The following is a 17,203-nucleotide window of genomic DNA, read 5'->3' as shown; positions in this document are numbered from 1 at the left end:
CGCTGGCTCTAATTTTAGAAAGAAAATCAATTTTTTACTTGTACAGGCCGCACCGGATTTTCGGCTGCAGGTGTCCCACGTTGTAATACGAGATATTTACACAGAAAGATATTACACGTGAGGATTTTTTAACTTTTAATTAAATCCATATGGTAACATAAACAAATACATATTGCAAATGCTTTTTATCGAACCGTGCCTGTAACGCGGCTACTTTTAAATATACGTTGCGTATACTTTTTTACTGAACAACATTCCAATATCTCCTAACGACTGGTAAAAAATATATATACTGCAGCCTACCAGGAAAAGTTATTGATCGCCTTTAACTTAAAAGCAGCGTTCGCTCAGATCCAATGCCGCTCGCGTAATGCCGCTCGCCCCCCTCCTTCCCGTTTATCGCAAACTGGCATTTTTCCCACAAGACACGGCGAAACCGGGTGTGACGTCATAGCATCCGCGATGTAGTACAGAAAACAAATATAGTTAAAACACTTCTAACTTTAACTAGAAAATGAATTACTAAGCGAAAATATTATAAACTAAATAACTGCCATAAAGGCAGCACAATGCTTTTCTTCGAGTGTTTTCCATGTTGATGAGGGTGAGTACAAATGACTGATTTACAATAATTTAATTGTGAAAGTGCGCTTGATTTATCGTACAATTTCATTGGACCTCTGTGAACTACTCATCAATTTTATTGGTCTACTGTTACGAGGCAAAATGTTTTTGGCGGCATGAAAAAAATCATGTATTAGCCGCACCGTATTAAAGGCCGCAGAGTTCAAAGCTGTTCAAAATGTGGGGGAAAAGTAGCGGCTTATAATCCGACATCTACGGTAATCAGGTGCCACCTGGCATGTAAAAGTTGGCCCAAATCAGAGGCAATTGCCGATTTCACTTGCTGTATGCAATCAGCAATCACCTTTAATCTGGACCGACAGCGGCACCTAATTAATTGCCTTGTTTATTTTGGCTTTTTTCTTAAAGATGTGCTGGGTGCGCGCTGGCTGCCGCTGTACCCCTGCGTGCTTCGCGGCCCGGAGGTTGGGGACCACTGAGGTAGATGATCAGCCTTGATCTTAATTGTCAAATAAGTGTGAGGGGCAGAAGAGCCCAACCCTCTTTTGTATTTCTATCTTTAGTATCAAAGTTTGATAGTAAGGTACATCCTGGTACAGTTGTACCAAAGCATCCATTACCTGGAAAGAAAGGATTGTACTGTCATGAGTGGATAAATAAATGAATTGCTCTCCTCAACTTATTGAATTAGGTAAGATTGCAGTGGGGACATGGTGTGGTTGGTGTTGAGCTAACTTCCACTAGAAGAAGCTCATCTCTTATGTTTGTAACAACCAGAATGGATGATCATGGGGTGGTGAATCTTTGGAATTTTCTACGCCAGACAATTATGGAGACGGAGTCGTTTAAGGAAAAGGCAGGATAAAGTGAGGGAATTGGAGGCCATGAGGAACCGATGCAGAGCGAGACCTAATATACGATCTTTTTGAATGTTGTAGCAGTTTTCTTTTTAACCACTATACTGCAGCATTTATTTTATAATAACTTTTATTAACATTTTTCAGCTGAGATCAATAAAATCAGAATCCTTAATTTACTGGCCTACTTTACATGTGGGCATAGGCTTTGTATATAAAGCCCCATAGTTCCTCTTCACCATTAGGATTCTCTGATCATGATGATTTTTCTTAACAAAAATAAACTTTATTCCTAATAAAAATTATTTGCAAGATTAAACTGTAAAGCCATTTCATTCTTGTAGTCATAGGCAGAATGTTTAGTACTCGATACATTGCTTAAAACCAATAGGACTATTGCCACTCATGTGATGCCCTGGAATGGTACACTACCACAGTAATTGAGGGAATTCCTCACACAACTCGACCTCCTTGTCCAGTAGCAGTAGAAACTTGCCTCACTGAACCCCTTCAGTGGCTACATTAAGCTCAATGCGTCCCTCAATCTTGGTGCCTGTTGGTGAGATCTGGCAGAATGCCTCAGGAAGCCATTCCTCTATATCCATTGAGTCCTTTCTGCGCTTATGACTGACTGATTTGTGATTAAATGTGTTGGTCTGGAAGAACTTTTCTACAAAGGATGGGTCTAGAGAAACGTACAGTTGACTGGGACATTGCATGGCAATAGGGACTGTCCCACACTGGGACAGATAGAAGCTCTGCATGTAGCATCACTTGATACCCACGTATTTAGGTTCCACACAGCCTGTTGTAGCCACAGACAAAGGTGGTCATGAGGATGAAGGCTACATTGAGTATGTTTTTGCCCCCTTTGTCCAGGAACTTGTGCATTGTGACTCATCTGACTCGCTCCATCTTGGATCTCCAGGTGAATTGGAATATGACCTAGGTGATTCCAAGCTGGAGGAGTGGGGGAAGGGCCACACCTGCATCAAGCACAGCAGCCCTGAGCTATTGCACCAGATGACCAGGTTCTTCCCAGTTATTGAGAAGCTTATATTACAACTGCTTCAAATGCTAATTCTGACATGGATAATGCTGTGTCTTAAATGGATGCCTTGACATCTTGGCAAGTGGGAGGCACTATAGCAGAGCAGATTTTGTATGATTCAGGGTATGGTTATTCATAACTTGCAAATGAGGTCTGCATTGTGCAGATTTATTAAAGGATTATTGAGCAATACTGTTATGGAGATACCTTAAAGAATGTTAGCTATTGTGGGGGGGGGGGGCGGGGGGTGGAAGGAGGGAAGCTTTCAACCAGTAATTTGAAATAATTGAGTTTTTCATGTAATCGGTGCTTGTCCTTTATCATAAAGCTGATACATTGACACCTGATCCCAATGGTTATTGTGTAACTGTTACATTCAGAGCCTTTGCATTTGATTAAAAGGGGATGAGTCATATTGGGGTGGGGTTTTGGAAATAGCTTCTGTAATGACCAATGATAGCAAATGTAGAATAACTATTAAGTTACCTTCAAGAATGTTAGCTGTTTGGGAAAGAATATTTATACTGGATGACTAGAAAAGTAAACACAACAAAACCAAACAAATAGTCAACAATGTTCTATTGTCTGTGTTATAAAGACTGTTTGCTTACACTTTCAACATCAGAGGGTCATTTTTTCTTTAAGTGCTTATGATATGTTTAGACTTAATTAATTATGACTCTCAGATGAATCCTACCAGATCAGGAAAGATAGTGAATTATGTATTCCTGGCAAAAAAAAGTACTTTTTACAAGTTCAAAATTCATCTAAAATAGTTAACACTTCAAAGTGCTTCAGCCAGCCCACTGCAAAAATATCACCAGTATGGTATTAGAAATTTAATGAAGTAGTATTTTCAGCTGAGCAGCAAAATTACATGTAGCCTGAAAGCCTTTTTGAAGATTTGTGAAGCAAGGCTTTTCCATTTTCCATCTTGCGACAAAGCCTTCAAACAGAGAGACACATTGATGGCCTGTCACGTGAAATCTACTGATCTTCAGCTCATCTAAGTACCCATGGACCAGTGTCTGAAACACATTAAATTATTGTTCTGTCATTCAGCGCTGTGCAATCAGTATTTTTTGTCATGTACAATGCTGTAGTTTAAAAAAAATCAATACATGTCCTTTCTCTAAATTTTATTAAAATTAAGCTGTGACCATTGAAACATTAGGTTATCTTCCCATTTCAGTCAAATTATTGATTTTTTTTATTCACATGGAACTTGGGTGATACAAATTCATTCTGTCACATACAAATCACCACTTCCAGATCAGGAACTAAAAGTCAAATGGCTATACATTCCCCTTGGTGCTCTACACTGGCAATTTTACAGAATTATCCATCAGCTCTGACATTTTGCCAGGCAAGAGTATAATAAAAATGTAGCTGCCACAGCAATATTCTGTTCATTATGACAGATTATTTTTGATGTGTATTTTTAGTCAATGAAATCTCTCCAGGGATTACACACCCATATTGCTGCTTAACTGTGTTCATAGTAAGTAACTTAGCTCCTACACATTGCATTTGAGTTACTTTGCATATTACAAAGTTCAAAGTATAAATTGGTTATTTACATCCATGTCACCATATACTGCCCTGAGGCTCATTTTCTAGCGTGCACTCACATTACATCCAAGAACCATAATAGAATCATTGAAAACAGCACACAAGATGTACAGGCAACCAATATGCAAAAGACTGCAAAACCAAAAAAAACAACTAATAAGTAAGCAAACATCTAAAACATGAGATGAGGATCCTTGATAAGATTATAAAACATCAGAGCAGAATTAGGCCATTTGACCCATAGGGTCTGCTCCGGTATTTCATTATGGCTGATCGATTTTTCCTCTCAGCCCCAATCCTCTGCCTTCCTACTGTATCCCTTCATGCCGTGACCAATCAAGAATCTTATCATCTGCCTTAAATATACATGAAAAACTTGGCCTCCACAGCTGCCTGTGGCAAGGAATTCCACAGATTCACCGTTCTTTGGCTAAAGAAATCCCTCCTCATCTTGGTTCTAAAAGGACACCACTCTATCCTGAGGCCATGTCCTCTGGTCTTAGACTCTCACAACATATTTTTTTAAAAATCCTCTCCACATCCACTCAATCAAGGCCTTTCACCATTTAATAAGTTTTAATTAAGTCACACCTTGTTCTTCTGAATTCTAATTAATACAAACCCTGGCCCAGACCTATCAAATGCCCTTCATATGACAAGCTGTTCAGTCTTGGAATCATTTTCATGAACCAGCTTTGAACCCTCTCCAGTTTCAGCATGTTCTTTTCTAATATAAGGGGCCCAAGACTGCTCACAATACTCCAAGTGAGCCCTCACAAGTGCTTTATGAAGTCTCAACATTATATCCTTATTTTTATATTTTTTTCTCTTGAAATGAATGCTAACATTGCATTTGCCTTCCTCACCACATACTCAACCTGCAAATTAATCTTTAGGGAATCCTGTACAAGGAATCCCAGGCCTCTTTGCGCCTCAGTTTTTTTTGTATTTTCTCTCTATTTAGAAAAGAGTCTACTATTTTATTTCTTCCACCAAAGTGAATGACCACATACTTCCTGGCATTATTCCATCTGCCACTTGTTTGTCCATTGCTGATGAGGGATGCTGCTTTCCTGTGACATCACTCCTTGTAAATGTGCTCAATGTTGAGGGTTTTAACCATGATCGACTTTGCTGTATCCACTACGTTTTCTGTTCAAAGGCATAATGTGTAAATGTATACCGATATACATGATTTGCAGGAAGGACATAAAGGCATATAGTGCAAAAGTTGGGTGATTCTTGAAATTTTATAAAACATTGATTATACATACCATAACTAGGTACTTGCATCTAATTCTGGTCATGTCAATTTAGGAAGGATGCAAAAGTCCAAGAGCAGCTGCAGAGCATATTCACTCTAATAGATAAGTCACTAGGGCTGGATGAGGTATACTTCAGGTTATTTCAAGAAGCAAGGGAAGAGATTGGTGGAGCAATATGTTCTATGACTTAAGGTTTAGAAGGCAAAAATTAGACAAGGCTCTTGTGAATTATAAGGTAGCCAAGAAGGAACTGAATAGGGCCTTAGGAGAATTAGAAAGGGACATGAGAAGACTTTGGTGAGTAAGATAAAGAAAACCCCCTAGGCATTCTACATATTTGTGAAAAACAGGAGGATGACTAAAGTGAGGGTAAGACCATACATGGATAAAGGGGAAAATGTGCATAGAAGCAGAAGAGGTAGTGGGGGTCCATAATGAATTATTTGCTTCAGTGCTCACCAGAGAGGGGACTTTGGCAAATGTGAAGTTGGCTAATGTACTGGAGGTTAAGAAAAGAAGCTATGTTGGAGTTTCTGAAAAACATTATGATAGGTAAGTCACCAGGGCTGGATAAAATCTTCTCCAGGTTACTTTGAGAAGCAAGGAAAGAGATTGCCGGGGCATTTGTTTGATATTGTGTCCTTCCTGGCCACAAAATGGCACCAGAGGAATGAAGGATGCAAACAAGAAAGGTAATACATATAGTCCTGAGAGTAAAAGACCAGTGAGTTGTACTCAGTGGTGGGAAAATTATTATAGATGATTGTTAGTGATGGGAAAATAACAAAACAAATTAATGTAGCTAGGGTGGTGGATGTGGTGTATATGGATTTTTAGTATGCTGGAACATGTCGAAGATAATGGGCTGGAACTTTATAAATGTTTTAAAAGGTTTCCCTATGGTAGGCTTGTCTTAAAAAGTCATGAGCCATTGGATCCATGGGGACTTGGCAGTGTGCATTTGTAATTGACTTGCACTGAGAAGGCGTAGATGAAGTGTATTCTGCCTGATTGATGATTAGTGGTGTTCCACAAGGATCTGTTCTCAGACCCCAGATCTTTGTGATTTTGATAAATGAATTGGTTGGGAAAGTTGAAGCGTGAGTTATTAAGTTTGCAGGTTGGTGGTATTGTGGGTGATCAAAGGTTACAACAGGATATAGACAGGATGCAGAGGCCAGAGAAGTAATGCCTCACACTTTTCCAGAGTTCAAATGTCTGTTTTCTAATTTAGTCCACTTGTATACGCTGAAGAAGCTGAGGTCATTGACAGACCTGAAGATTGAAGTTAATTACACTAACCTGCCTGTATTTTATCCTGTGGACTCTAGTATAATGCATATGTGAAGTTGTAATGGTTTCAAAAAGTTCTTTCTCTTTTTTGCAGTGCCCTTAAAGACAGTCGCTTTCCTCCAATGACGAGGGAAGAGTTACCACGACTTTTTTGCTCGGTGTCTCTTCTTACCAATTTTGAAGATGTTGGGGATTATTTAGATTGGGAGGTAAGTAACTTTTATTAAATATTTCCTGTAAAATCTGTGTCTTGAACAATTTGCAGTCTTGTTAATTTAAAATTGCATTCTCCTGAGGTTGTGGCAGCAATTTCAATCATTGTTTCACTTGCCTGGCAAAATGGAAAATTTGGAGGATTTGGCAAATTGAAGCCACTGTAGCCCACCTGGGCAGGGTGAGGGATGGTGGGAGAATAAGGGTTTGGTCATGTTACATGATGGGAGAGTTTCATTTTCAATGTTTAACATATCATGTGTCTTTCTTCTTGTATGTATTACACAGAATTTCACTAAGAACTCTAGAGTGTTTTGCTTGGCAAGCAGTAATGGAATGCTCCAGAGTGCATCAGATTATTTTTTTTACAGACATGTTGCATTGCCTCACTCTCAAGTAGCCCCTTTTGCGATTGCAGCTTGGCATGTTGGGCTCAAAAAAATCACAATATTGAATAGGATGCTATAGATACTGGAGGAAGCCAGCCTACACTATGTGACTTCTCCATCTTTTTAGTGGATCATAGCTGAAATCTACTTCCACCTTTTTAGGCTACTTTTTCCCTCCATGTCTCTATTCCTTACCTAACAACTTTATCAAATCTTTCTCTTGGAAAATTTTGATCTAGGTAGTGGAGAATCTCCTACCTGGTTTCACTCTGGACTTGCCTTGCTCTAATTTGATAATTAGTAACACATGATTAAGTCACAGCATTATTTAAATAGTAATAATTAGCAAATCTCATGTACCAGAGAAATTGGGTTTGGTAATAGTTTTAATATAGGAAAATGCCCAAACTGTTGTCATCCTTCTCAAAGGAATAAGGTTTGATACCTTCCTTTCAAATTAACGTATCCATATGGAACCTTCCTTTTCAAAAGTCCTTAAATATGTTGTAATCTGTTAAATTTTTGCCCACCTTAGCTAGGATTCCTTCTTTGAATCTCTCCATTCAGATATCCAACCCTGCCACAGTACTGTGATGGCTCTGATCAAAGTCACTAATGACTTCAGATGTGATTATCAATACAGGTAATATATTTCTCCTCAACCTTCTTAATGTGTCTGCATCTTTTAACATGATTGACGCACAGTCCTTATTCCAAATGATACCTGGTTTGATTCTGATCAATCCAGTTATAGCCAAAGAATTGTCAGCAATGACTTCTGTGTCAGCTATATTAACTTCGCCAAATATAGATCCTATAGAAGCCATCATGTTTTCTCCTCATCTATTTAATGTCGCTTGGTGGCATCAAATCATTGTGTTATTTTTCACACAAACATTGATGCCACCCATTTGATCCCCTCAGTTTCTTCTCTTGACCCCACTATTGTCTTTAAAATGTCTGATTGCTTGTTTGATATATGTGGTCACAACTGAATATTGGGAAGTCCAAAGTTGTCTTCGGTCCTTAATGCAAAATGCGATTACCTGCATACCTCTTCATCGCAAGCGTCCAAAATCTCAACTAGATCATTAACAACCCGAGTACAATATTGGCCTACAAGAAGTTCAACTGAACTATTGGACTGTCATTGGTAAAATCATCTCAGTTCTGCCCTTGCCTTGGTTTATCTCTCACCGAAGTCCTCATCTGTGACATGAGCGAAATTGAGTTAGATTTGGCTCAGAGTCCTTGCCAGCCTGCACTTAGCTAGGTTGCATGCAGAGCAGAAATGGAGCTGGACCATCAGAGGTGTTTGGCAACGCGTGGGGTCTCAGCAGCATCTAGGCCTTGGTTAGTGTACTGATAAAACCCAGGACTTTGAATGGTGGTGTCAGAGCTTTGCCTCCTGCCAAAGCAATGAAGACCTTGTATCAGATTCCAGACATCTTCAATGCTGCAGCAATAAGCTTGCAAATTTAAGGGGGGGGAAATCAAAAGAATTAAAACAATAATTTTTTTTGAAATAGCGTTTTTCCTTACCTGAAGGTTGAGAGTGATTATATAATGAATAGAAAGTCTGATCCTGTACTACATGGCATCCAGAAGTGGAATGGAGTGGCCAAAGCACCCACATCTGTCACTCACCACGTCTCAGACTTAGTGGGGCTGCAGAAGTCCAGCATTTAGTTGAGAGCATTCAAACATTGTAATTTCCTTTAATTCTACTGCTAATACGATTTGGCCTAGTATCTTTATGTGACTATTTTAATGCACTCTGGTCTCTTGTTCTACTTCGCCTCAACTTGCAGTCATTCAAAACTCTGGCCTTCCCCTAACCTGAAACAAATCTGATTCATCAGTGTTTTTGAGCTGTTTCTTCTTAGTTTTCTCCACTCTTGAAACCCTTCGATATATATGCTCCTCTAATTTTCTCCTACTAATTATTCTTTAATCATTCTGCTTTGGCAGTCATTCCTACATCTGTCAAATCTGTAGACTTGGGAATTCCATCCTCATTTTCTACCTCTCCGTTCCCTCTTCTAAACGATTCCTTCTAGCCTGGTTTAACCATTTCTCATCTGACCTAATTCATTATGGCTCAATATTAGTAATTATTTATCAATCCCTGCCCTAGCTCTCACGCATTACCTTGAGATGTTTTCCTTTGTTATAAGTTGTCCCTTGTCTGGAAATGATATTCCTGATTCAATATGTAATCCAGTAAAAGATTTTTGATTAGTACTACTAAAGTTTTTAGAAGCTAGAAGTTTTGAAATGCTGAAGGTTAGTGGACACACTTAGAGTGGTACCAAATGCAAAGTCAATCCTATCAAATTCATCTAAACACGAGGAAATCTGCAGATGTTGGAAATTCAAGCAACACACACAAAATGCTGGTGGAACACAGCAGGCCAGGCAGCATCTATAGGAAGAAGTACAGTCGATGTTTTGGGCCGAGACCCTTAGTCAGGGCAGTCTGGCCTATAGATGCTGCCTGGCCTACTGCGTTCCACCAGCATTATGCCATTATGAGAATTATGCCATTTTGATAGATACAGTTTAACACAGAACAATACACACAAAATGCTGGAGGAACTCAGCAGGCCTGGCAGCATCTGTGGAAAAGAATAAACAGTCGGTGTTTTGGATTGAGGAAGGGTCTTGCTTTGATTTCCAGCATCTGCAGATTTTCTCTTGTTTGGAACTTAATACAGAGGATTGTTTTATTTTTAGACGAACAAAATACCAATTAAACCTACATTAATTGGAAAACTGCTGAAGAAAGTAGAGGAAGACACTCAATAGTAAATTGATAATTTCTTGTGGATTGCAAACAAAATGCAAGTCATTCTGTTGAAATGGAGCCTACCATAAAAAAAGTAACAACTGTAGCTTGCTGCAGGATCCTGCATCCTGTCCCACATCTGGGCATCTACCTTTGTCACCAACCTTACAACAACTTTCAAAACTTGAATACACAAAGTACACTGCAGATGCTGTCGTCAAATCAACACGTACAAACAAACTGGATGAACTCAGCAGGTTGGGCAGCCTCCGCTGAAATGAGCAGTCAACGTTTTGGGCCGAGACCCTTCATCAGGACTGAAGAAGGAGGGGGCAGGAGCCCCATAAAGAAGGTGGGGAGAGGGTGGAAAACCAATCAGAGGAAAGATCAAGGGGTGGGGGAGGGGAGGCAGGAGAGATGAAGAAGGAATGTAATGGGAAAGCACTATGGGTAGTAGAAGAAGGCAGAATCATGAGAGAGGTGAAAGGCAGCTAGAAGAGGAGACAGAGTGAAAGTGGGATGGGGGAAGGGAGAGGGAGGGAATTACCGGAAGTTGGAGAATTCGATGATCATACCAAGGGGCTGGAGGCTACCCAGACGGTATAGGAGATGTTACTCCTTCAACCTGAGTTTGGCCTCATCATGGCAGTAGAGGAGGCCACGTATGGACATATCCGAATGGGAATGTGAAGCAGTGTTGAAGTGGGTGGCAACCGGGAGATCCTGTCTGTTGTGGCGGACGGAGCGGAGGTACTCGACAATGTGGTCCCCCAATCTGCGTCGGGTCTCACTGATGTAGAGGAGGCCGCACCGGATGCAATAGATGACCCCAACAGACTCACAAGTGAAGTGTTGCCTCACCTGGAAGGACTGTTTGGGGCCCTGAATGGTGGTAAGAGAGGAGGTGTAGGGACAGGTGCAGCAATTGCGCTTACAGGGATGTGCCAGGTGGGAGATCTGTGGGGAGTGACGTGTGTACCAGGCAGTCGCGGAGGGAACGATCCCTGCGAAAAGCAGAGAGGGGTAGAGAGGGAAAGATGTGCTTAGTGGTGGGGTCCTGTTGAAGGTGGCAGAAGTTGCGGAGGATAATATGCTGGATCTGGATGGTAGGTGAAGACAAGGGGAACACCTCATATACCGTCTGGGTAGTCTCCAGCCCCTTGGTATGAACATCGAATTCTCCAACTTCTGGTAATTCCCTCCCTCTCCCTTCCCCCATCCCACTTTCACTCTGTCTCCTCTTCTAGCTGCCTATCACCTCTCATGATTCTGCCTTCTTCTACTACCCATAGTGCTTTCCCATTACATTCCTTCTTCACCTCTCCTGCCTATCCCCTCTCTGCTGCCCCTCCCCCACCCCTTGATCTTTCCTCTGATTGGTTTTCCACCCTCCCCCAACCTTCTTTATGGGGCCCCTGCCCCCTCCTCCTTCAGTCCTGATGAAGGGTCTCGGTCCGAAACGTTGACTGCTCATTTCAACAGATGCTGCCCAACTTGCTGAGTTCATCCAGCTTGTTTGTACGTGTTGATTCAAAACTTGTATAGTGCTTATGTCTTTTTAACCCTGAGTCTCAAAGCAATGTTTGTCCAAGAGCTGTGGTCTATTACATTTTCACTCCCTTCAAATCCCACTGTGACATCACTACATATCAGAGTTGTATTGCAATGAAAGTGACCCTTCATCCCAACATGTCCCTGCTGACCTTTTTGCCACCTACATTAATTGCGTTTTTCACAGATATCTTCTATTTGATAATTGTACGCTTTGCTGTTGATCTAAATGTTTCTTAAATGTAATGATTGTATCTGATTGTACCCTCCTCACTTATAGGCTTTTATACACTTGGAATTCTAATTAAATCTTTTATCTTGCTGTGTTTTTCTAATTCCCTGATGCTCTTTTACCACAATTATGGTCACAAATGATGACCTTTCACCTTTTCTTTCTTTCTCCATAGATAATTCCTAAACTGCTGAGTATTCCCTGAGATCCCAGTTTGTCAACCCCTGCCTCAGCTCACACAGGTTACCTTGAATTAGTACAGAAGACAGCCTTTCATCCTAACATGTTCCAACTGACCTGTGCAGTACCCATTGCTACTCTGTTTAAAGAACTGAAAGACTTTATAACATTCACAATGCTACATAAATATAATCAGATCTTTAACAGTTTATTGTAATCATGCTTATTTTAGTTTGAAATAAAATAACAATCTCATTCTGCTTGCATTCAAATGAAATAATCTCAATGAACACTATTAGAAAAAAATAAAATTTTATCATATCCTTTTGAGGTTCAAGTGAATTGTAAGCAAAAAGAATTGAGCTTTGTGTGATGTCTGGATCCAAGCCATTAAAGATGCATGGTAGTCTTCTCTGGCATTATCTTCCTAATATATTTTACTAGTTATTAATTCTGTTGACAAGATGTTTCCACATTTTGAAATACATATATATTTTGTAAACATATAAAGGAGCCAATTTCTGTCTGTGGAATTCCCCTTCTCCCCCCCCCCCCCCCCCCCCAAGTAGTATCCATTAGAATATTTAACAAGACCGGAAACCAACATTATAAAAGTTATGGTCTACAAGTTAACTAGCATTAAATTCCCATCAATTGTGAACATATGTTACTCTTAGTTTTTAAGTGAAGTTTGTTGTTCTATTTTCATCTCCATTCAATCTGCTCGTGGTTGTAGTAAAGTATTAATGCTGCTTAATTCAGTTATCACTGTTTTACCCACCATGGCTCTTCTGCTTTCTGCACTATTTTAATTCCCTGATTTTTCTCACTCTTTGGGATACTTCTTCAAATTGTTATTGCATTTTCTCTATCAAGGTTTATCTTGCCTTCAATTAGTTTTTGAATCTCCTTTCCTTTGGTTGAGATTGGGCTATAATTTTTCAAGTGAAACTATATAGTCACCTGAGAGAAAAACAATAGTACCATGGGGAAGATTAAGTACTAAATTCTCAGTTTAATATTTACATACCTCATATTCTAATAAAGCTGCCGATTTCTTCCAGGTGGGTGTACATGGCATTAGAATAGAATTCATCAATGAAAAAGGATCAAAACGCACCGCCACATACCTGCCGGAGGTTGCGAAGGAGCAAGGTCAATGTTGCACTTTATGTACACTCTAACACAGACTTCCCTCTTTCCCAAGTTTAAAATAATTATTCCTTAGTAGTTCCTTAATAGTTTGCATTTAACCAAACTATTGTACTTAAGAATGTGATTGGGTTGCAACCTGTGACCTGATGCTCCTATACCTAATTTAAAGAAAAATAAATGCATTTAAAGGTGACATTTTGTCCTGGTTTTCTAATAGTTCTTTCGTGTATTTTATTGCAGGCTGGGACCATATTCAAACCATAGATTCCTTGTTACGGAAGGGTGGCTACAAAGCTCCCATCTCTAATGACTTCAGGAAGACCATTAAACTGACCAGGTAAATGTACATCTTCATTTAGATGCACCTGATTTTAAGAACGCAAATCAAATGTGATAGTATACTAAATTGCATAATATTTATACTATAAATTTATCAACTTTAAATATTAATATATTACTTGTGTACCTGATCAGTGAATTAGATTATAAGATAAACAATTCCAAATCTGGTAGCCTTGGATTCTATTTGCTCTGTTTCACATGATTTGTATCTGAGTTCTGCCATCTCTCACCAATGCTTTTCTTCCAAACCAAATAATAATGTATTCTGTTGAAACAGCATTCAAGTTTGCTTTCACAATTCCTCTATTCTAATAATATGTGTTTAAAATGTACTTCTACATTAGACTTTTTTTTTGTTATTTACGTATTATACAGACTTGACGATTCTATGTAAAACCTGAGATATTCCTCACATTTCAATGTCTAGGAATCCAATCATGCTATGACAATAATACTACTAAGGCAGCTTTATTCTCTTGTGTTAAATAAATGTAAAAACAACTTAAGTGCATTTTCTTCCATGGAATTTTTGTTACATTGGGTCATGTGATATGAATGGATGAAGATTTGGCAAGTGAGACATAATGTGGAAAGGTGTGATATTCTTCATTTTGGGAGAAAAATGGAAAACCAATGACCAAATAGTGAGAGGTGGCAAAACTGTGAGATGCAAAGGGATCTGGATTGTCTGGCACATGATTTTGCAAAAGGTTAAATGCATCAAGTAATTAGGAAAACTAACCATGTTAGCATTTATTGCAAGGGGAATTGAATTCAAAAATAGCAAAATCTGTTGAATTTATGTAGGACAGTGGTGAGATCATACTGGAAAACCGTGTACAGAAATGTACCTATTTAAGGAATGATATAAAGCCATTGGTAGCTGTGCAGTGAAGCTGTTTTGTCACTAGACTGATAACTGGTATGTTGTCCTATTTTGAACGGTTAGATAGGCTAGGCTCAGGTTTGAGAGTTCAAGAGGCTTTTTATTGAAACATAAAAGGTCTTTATGAGGTAGATGTGGAGAGGATATCCCCTCTTGGGAGAACCTAGAACTAAGGTTTCATCTTAAAAATAAAAGATTCACCTCGTAATCAAATGAAAGGTATTTTCTTTGACTTGCAAGTATTTGGAATCCTATTCCTCAATTGGTGGTGGAAACTGAGTCTTCATATATATTTAAGACAGCTGTAGCTCAATGTTGATATTATATCAGGTAGGAATTGATTGTGATTTGGTGCCAAGCATAAAAGTAAGGACAAAACCATAACAGACAACACAGTAGCAACCAACAACTTAAAAGACAATAGTGCAAACAGCCATGGGCAATCAACGATTAACAGAACAATCACATGTGCAAAGGTCAATAATCAAACAAATAAATGTGAGCATATGAACAGACTCAATAATTATCAACAGAACAAGGAGAGCAGAATTGTTTGAGCTGCGATCTTACAATCGCAACAGTCAGGGAGAGCGAGGAGTTGATAGAAAGGAGTTATAGGCAGGTAGTCACACCAGGGCCATGGGAGACAGACAAGTGGGTAACAGTCAGGAGAGGGAAATGGAAGAGTCAGGTACTAGAGAGTACTCCTGCGGCTGTACCCCTCGACAGTAAGCACTCCTGTTTGAGTACTGTTGAGGCGGGGGACACAGCCTACCTGGGGGAAGCAACAATGGCCGTGCCTCTGGCACAGAGTCTGGCCCTGTGGCTCAGAAGGGTAGGGAAAGGAAGAGGAGGGCAGTAGGGATAGGGGAGTCTATAGTTAGGGGATCAGACAGGCAATTCTATGGATGCAGGAAGGAAACTTGGTTGGTAGTTTGCCTCCCAGGTGCCAGGGTCTGGGATGTTTCAGATCATGTTCAAGATATCCTGCAGTGGGTGGGAGAACAGCGAGAGGTCGTGGTACATATTGGTACCAATGACGTAGGAAGGAAAAGGGAAGAGGTCCTGAACAAAGACTACAGGGAGTTAGGAAGGAAGTTGAGAAGCAGGACCGCAAAGTTAGTAATCTCAGGATTACTGCCTGTGCCACGCGACAGTGAGAATAGAAATAGAATGAGGTGGAGGATAAATGCATGGCTGAGGGATTGGAGCAAGGGCAGGGATTCAGATTTCTGGATCATTGGGACCTCTTTCAGGGCAGGTGTGACCTGTACAAAAAGGACAGGTTACACTTGAAACCCAGGGCGACCAATATTCTGGTGGGGAGGTTTGCTAAGGCTACTGGGCAGTGTTTTAACTGGAATTGTTGGGCGGTGGGAACTGAACTGAAGAGACTGGGGAAGAGGAAGTTGGCTCACAAATAGAGAACGCTTGTATACGGTGCAAGAGGGAGGATAGACAGGTAATAGAGATTGGACGCACTCAGACCAAAGGTTTGAGATGTGTCTATTTTAACGCAGAGAGTGTTGTGAACAAAGCGGATGAGCTTAGAGCGTGGATCAGTATAAACATATAACAATTACAGCACGGAAACAGGCCATCTCGGCCCTTTTAGTCTGTGCTAAACGCTTACTCTCACCTAGTCCCACCGACCTGCACTCAGCCCATAACCCTCCATTCCTTTCCTGTCCACATACCTATCCAATTTTACTTTAAATTACAATACCGAACCTGTCTCTGCCACTTCTACTGGAAGCTCGTTCCACACAGCTACCACTCTCTGAGTAAAGAAATTCCTCCTCGTGTTACCCTTAAACTTTTGCCCCCTGATTCTCAACTCATGTACTCTTGTTTGAATCTCCCCTACTCTCAATGGAAAAAGCCTATCCACATCAACTCTATCTATCCCCCTCCTAATTTTAAATACCTCTATCAAGTCCCCCCTTAACCTACGCTCCAAAGAATAAAGACCTAACTTGTTCAACCTTTCCCTGTAACTTAGGTGCTGAAACCCAGGTAACATTCTAGTAAATCTTCTCTGTACTCTCTCTATTTTGTTGATATCTTTCCTATAATTCGGTGACCAGAACTGTACACAATACTCCAAATTCGGCCTTACCAATGCATTGTGCAATTTTAACATTACATCCCAACTCCTATACTCAGTGCTCTGATTTATAAAGGCCAGCATACCAAAAGCTTTCTTCACCACCCTATCCACATGAGATTCCACCTTCAGGGAACTATGCACCATTATCCCTAGATCACTCTGTTCTACTGCATTCTTCAATGCCCTACTATTTACCATGTATGTCCTATTTGGATTATTCCTACCAAAATGTAGCACCTCACACTTATCAGCATTAAACTCCATCTGCCATCGTTCAGCCCACTTTCTGCAAGCTTTGAAAACCTTCTTCATTATCCACAGCGCCACCTATCTTAGTATCATCTGCGTATTTACTAATCCAATTTACCACCTCATCATCCAGATCATTAATGTATATGACAAACAACATTGGACCCAGTACAGATCCCTGAGGCACACCACTAGTCACCAGCCTCCAACCTGACAAACAGTTACCCACCACTACTCTCTGGCATCTCCCATCCAGCCACTGTTGAATCCATTTTACTACTTCAATATTAATACCTAACGATTGAACCTTCCTAACTAACCTTCCGTGCGGAACCTTGTCCAAGGCCTTACTGAAGTCCATATAGACAACATCCACTGTTCTACCCCACTTTCCTCATAACCTCTTCAAAAAATTCAATGAGATTTGTCAAACATGACCTTCCACGCACAAATCCATGTTGACTGTCCCTAATCAGACCCTCTCT

The 17,203-nt window shown here is 40.2% G+C and overlaps 1 protein-coding gene across 3 annotated transcripts in view; it reads left to right on the top strand.

The window, feature by feature from the left end:
- The window catches only part of LOC140734250 (nuclear protein AMMECR1-like), a 156,350-nt gene that overhangs the window by 113,976 nt on the left and 25,171 nt on the right, over positions 1–17,203 (top strand). For all 3 annotated transcript variants that reach the window (XM_073057964.1, XM_073057962.1, XM_073057963.1), the window contains 3 exons: positions 6,718–6,832; positions 13,041–13,131; positions 13,372–13,468. In XM_073057964.1, the coding sequence (XP_072914065.1) occupies positions 6,718–6,832; positions 13,041–13,131; positions 13,372–13,468 (303 nt within the window). The remainder of the gene's footprint in view (positions 1–6,717; positions 6,833–13,040; positions 13,132–13,371; positions 13,469–17,203) is intronic.

This window comes from Hemitrygon akajei, chromosome 10 (genome assembly GCF_048418815.1).
Source record: "Hemitrygon akajei chromosome 10, sHemAka1.3, whole genome shotgun sequence".
Lineage (NCBI taxonomy): Eukaryota > Metazoa > Chordata > Chondrichthyes > Myliobatiformes > Dasyatidae > Hemitrygon > Hemitrygon akajei.
The sequence above is the reverse complement of the archived record's forward strand: the minus strand, read 5'-3'. Positions and strand labels throughout refer to the sequence as shown.